The sequence below is a fragment of the Mandrillus leucophaeus genome, unplaced genomic scaffold (assembly GCF_000951045.1).
Source record: "Mandrillus leucophaeus isolate KB7577 unplaced genomic scaffold, Mleu.le_1.0 Scaffold216, whole genome shotgun sequence".
Taxonomy (NCBI): domain Eukaryota; kingdom Metazoa; phylum Chordata; class Mammalia; order Primates; family Cercopithecidae; genus Mandrillus; species Mandrillus leucophaeus.
The window spans coordinates 3,414,953-3,419,104 of record NW_012102210.1 but is presented as its reverse complement, the minus strand read 5'-3'; the positions used below and the strand labels follow the sequence as shown (position 1 = coordinate 3,419,104).

The 4,152-nt window shown below is 52.3% G+C and overlaps 1 protein-coding gene and 1 long non-coding RNA gene across 2 annotated transcripts in view; one reads left to right on the top strand and one right to left on the bottom strand.

Moving 5' to 3' along the window:
• Positions 1–3,349, bottom strand: part of TET3 (tet methylcytosine dioxygenase 3) — a 117,623-nt gene extending 114,274 nt beyond the window's left edge. The window contains exon 1 of the mRNA XM_011980703.1: positions 3,047–3,349. Coding sequence (XP_011836093.1) covers positions 3,047–3,349 — 303 coding nt within the window. The remainder of the gene's footprint in view (positions 1–3,046) is intronic.
• Positions 3,350–3,471: 122 nt separating this feature from the next.
• Positions 3,472–4,131, top strand: LOC105540179. Its single transcript, XR_001006161.1, has 2 exons — positions 3,472–3,637; positions 3,745–4,131. It is a non-coding gene; the product is annotated as an uncharacterized LOC105540179 (long non-coding RNA).
• The last annotated feature ends 21 nt before the right edge of the window (positions 4,132–4,152 follow it).

Here is a 4,152-nt window from a genome sequence, read left to right as displayed (position 1 = left end):
ACTCGGGTAAAAAGAATATGAAATCAAACAGCCTCCTCTAAATTCTTCCTGGAATAGGAAGGAAGACCACAGCTACTACCAACCTGCCCCAACCTCACATTAGGACCCAGAGAAGTAGTCACCTCCCCCTAAGGCAGGAAGGCCCATCCCTGGGGGGAGCCTGTCTTTAGTCCTAAAATGGTGAACTTCTTTTCTGAGGGATTCCCCTGCACCCTTCCTCCCCAGCCACAAAGCCCAGAGAAAAAGAGTGAGGAGCAGGGAAAGAAGACGGAAAACCCAAGATAATCTCCTCCTTACAGGATGATATAAAGTAACTGTAGGCAGACAGTTCAAAGGAAGCCCTAAAGGCAACTAGGAGAGATGGAGACAGAAGGGAAGTAAGGAAGAGCTCCCAGAAGAGTACAGTGCTCTCACAGAGGAGGAAGTGCCACGCAGCAGGAATGCAGGTAGATGGTCTGATGTCCCAGAGGCTCCTAGGATACTGCGTCCCACCCCACCTGAACAGTCATGGCCAAAACAACCTCCCCAATCTTGGAACATGTTCCCTCTGCCACACGGCTGCTAAGATCCAATGGTTATGGTCCCAGCAGTCCCCAATATCTGCTAAATGCTGGGCTGGTCTTAGGGTCTCATCCACTCTGGCAGTCTCTCAGGCACCTCTCAGCTTTTCAATTATGACAGAGACATGCCCGTTAAATGCAGTATACCCTAGACAGTGACTCTCTGGCATTCAGCTTTCATGGACCAAAAAATAAAAAAAAAACCTTTTTTTTTCAGAGAGAGGCACTGGTTACCATTTTGTATTTTACCAAAGACTTTAAAAAAAAAAAAAAAAAGTCTACTTTCTATCACACCTTCATAAAGCACATTTTAAGAAAGCATATTTTAAACATCGAGAAGTAGAAAAGAACCTATCATTACAAAAAAAGTACCGCTCTTTAAGTCACAGAAAGTTAGCTTTATGAAAAAAACTCATTCCACTGTCCCCTTTTGTTTCTCTAGAAACACAGAACTCTACTGATCCACAGATCAGCATGTAGACCCTCTGTCCTCAGACACCCAAGGCCGTCCAGCCTCACCTTACCTGACCCTGGAGCTTAGAGAGGTAGTTGGCCAGGGTAAGGTCAATAGGGATGCAGGCATCTCTCAGCAGGGTTGTCTCTAAGCCTCAGCCACCCCAGATCCATGATATCTTAACCAAGACCACCCGGCAGTCTGGGCCGACAGCTTACACACAGGATGACAAGGCCCTGGCCTCACTCCCAGCCCCTTTCACTCAGGTATGTTCTGTTGTTGCCAAAAGCAGCACTTCAACTTAGTTCACAAGGGCCACTGCTTCCAAGAACATCTAGCCCAGGAAGCTGAGCATCCTCATCCCTCCGGTCTAATTATGGGAGGAACTGAGTAAGACAATGGGGGCTGGGGAAGAAAAGCAATGCTAGAAGCAAGGGCGCAAAGGAATCAAGCTTTACAAAGTAGACTCAGCAGCTCCTCCCTACACCAAAGCACCAGCTCTTACATCCAGAAGTAAAGCCTCCCCCACTTCATACCACCCTGCTTTCAGTAGCGACCCATGTGGCACTGGGCCAGCAGGACCATAACTACCCCCAACACCAGCAACAGAGAAGTCTCCCAGGCTGGGGCTGGGGGCTGCATATGTGATCCAGATGTCTGCTTTAACAAGAGACAGGGGAAACAGGGCCCTGTGTCTGCAGTCCTTGGGTCAGGACATACAGCTTCCACAGGGCACGGACAAGACAAGGTGAGAAGGGGCAGAAATATCCAGCAACCCCACCTCCCTGTTCTCAACACTTGAGTCTTTCTTCCTAGCCACAGGACCAGTCCCACCAGCTCGCTATGCGGCTCTGCACTCAGCGGTCAGGGAAACCCTGAGCACGAGCCGCCAGCGGAACAAAGTCACAGGGACCCGAGTCCTCAGAATCAAGCAGCTCCCAGCCCAGTTGGAAGGGACTTTGAAAGACATCAAGTACAACTCCTCCACTTCTCCCGAGGAAAAGACAGTCCCAGAGAAGGGGCCTGAGTTGTCTGGACCCTTGGACAAATGAGTGGCAGAGCCAGGGGGAGCTCGAAGACAGCACAGGCCTCCATCTCTGTCCAGCGCCAGTTCCACTGCCTGGAGCGACCTCAGCGGCTACACCGCTCCTCCTAAGCTGCTCAACTTCGCTCAGCCCTACTTCTGCCAACTCTCTGCTGTCTCGGCTGTCACCAACCTCAAGCCGGCAGCCCGCCACTAAAATGGGAGGGAAAGACGGCCAATGCAAGGTCACCGTCTCTCCCTTGCCTTCTCACCCTGCCTGCTCTCATCCCAAATCTCCTTCCCTTCTCCACCTTACTATCCCCAAATAAAGGGAGTACACCTCCCTGGGGTTGATAGTGTCTCAAAAGCATGTCATCCATTCATGCAATTAGCATCTGAGTGCCTACTACCTGCCAAGGAACTGTGCCAAGTCCTGAGAACACAGAAATAAAGTTTTTGACTGCAAGAAGAACTAAGGAGAACCCAAATCATCAGTCTGTCATTAGATTCCCAAACGGTTTCAACTGGCTCTCTGGCCATCTGAGAAAAACCATGAAAGAAACATCCCACTCCATCAGGGCAGCATAAAACCACCCTGTCAATCCAAAACTTTGTCTCCAAATCCATCAGCCTCCATCCCTTATCTTACACTATCAAAGCCCAAGTCATCCAAGCATTAGCATGAGCTTGAAATACAACATTTGAGGCTTCAAGCACCAGGACAAGAAACTTCTAGAGGTAAAGGTAGACATCACAGTCCCACAACAAATGCAAACATCAGAGATTAGGGTGCCTGCTCAGATCCCCCTTCTACCCAGTTACTCTCATACAAACTGTCAGCCCTGCAAAGTAGCCCAAACATGTCAGTTACACTCCTACTTAAAGTTGGACCAAGAGAATCAGAAATGAGAGAATGGATTCAACTGGACGAGCCTTGCTTGAACAAGACCCCCGTGATCACCGTGCCCTCAAGGAAGGGACAGGGTAGCCTAGCAAGGGCCAGCTTACCTCCTTGAGAAGCCCCACTTTTTTCTTCAGCACCTCACATTTTCGCAGTTTGCAGATCTGGTGCGTGCGGCGGTTGGTACAGCTAGTGCAAGCCCCACAGTTTTCCAGCCGCCGGCAGGGCTCACAAGTACCACACCGTTTCCGTTTCTTCCGGCCATCTCCACCCCCTCGGAGTTGGGACTCACTCCCAGCCATAGAGAGCTCAGGCCCCGGGAAGCCCCCTACCATCACCTGGCCCTGAGGGAAGTCATAAAGGCCTGGCAGGTCCGGCTGGACGGCCAGGGGCACCTGAAACTGGCTCATGATGCTGCCAGAGGTGGGGGCATAGGTGCTGGGGCAGAACCACAGTCCAGTTTCCCGCCACCTCCAAAGGCCACCAACAGGTCCTTCTCGCCTAGAACAGCCAAGAATCACAAGGATGAAGGCAAGTGGCTTCAGTCTCGTGGATGGATGCCTCTTCTCAACCCCTCTTCACCTCCTCTGCAGCAGTCTGATCGGGCTCCGTAGGGGGCCACTCTCCCACCTGCTGGGGCCCGGGATCTGGGGAAGGACACCAGCAGCAGTCCCCAGAAAAGGGATCATCTTGGCCCGGTGGGTTCTTCACCCTCACCCACCCTGGACCCAGGCATGAGGTGAGCAGGTAAGGTGTGGCGGGGGCAGGGCTGAGTGAGCAGTTTCTCCTGGTATTTTTCCTCCAGGGTCTGGACGCTGGAGAAGGCAGTGCTGCCTGAAAAAGACAGAAAGGGGAAGCGCATCACTCGGAGCTCAGGGACAACTTTCACGTGTCACTTCTTCCTGCTTCTGGGAAGAGAAAATGGGGGAAGAGATGGGGCTTGCTCAAATGAGGTCCTGCCCAGAACCTCAGGCAGGACGCACCCAGCACCCACTCCCTATCTGAGGGAGGCAGCCCTGGACTACGAATTCAAGGGGGTGGTCAAGGTGAGATTTCTAAGAAAGTTGCCCTCCTCCCATCCCCCACGGGCTGGTGAGAGTTTCACCAAAATTCCCCCACACACCCTGGCTGGAGGCCGCCGGGCCCTCCCTCAGGGAGCTGAGCTTTCAAAATAAAGTTTGCTGAGAGCCTCGCTCCGCGGGACTGCCCCGGC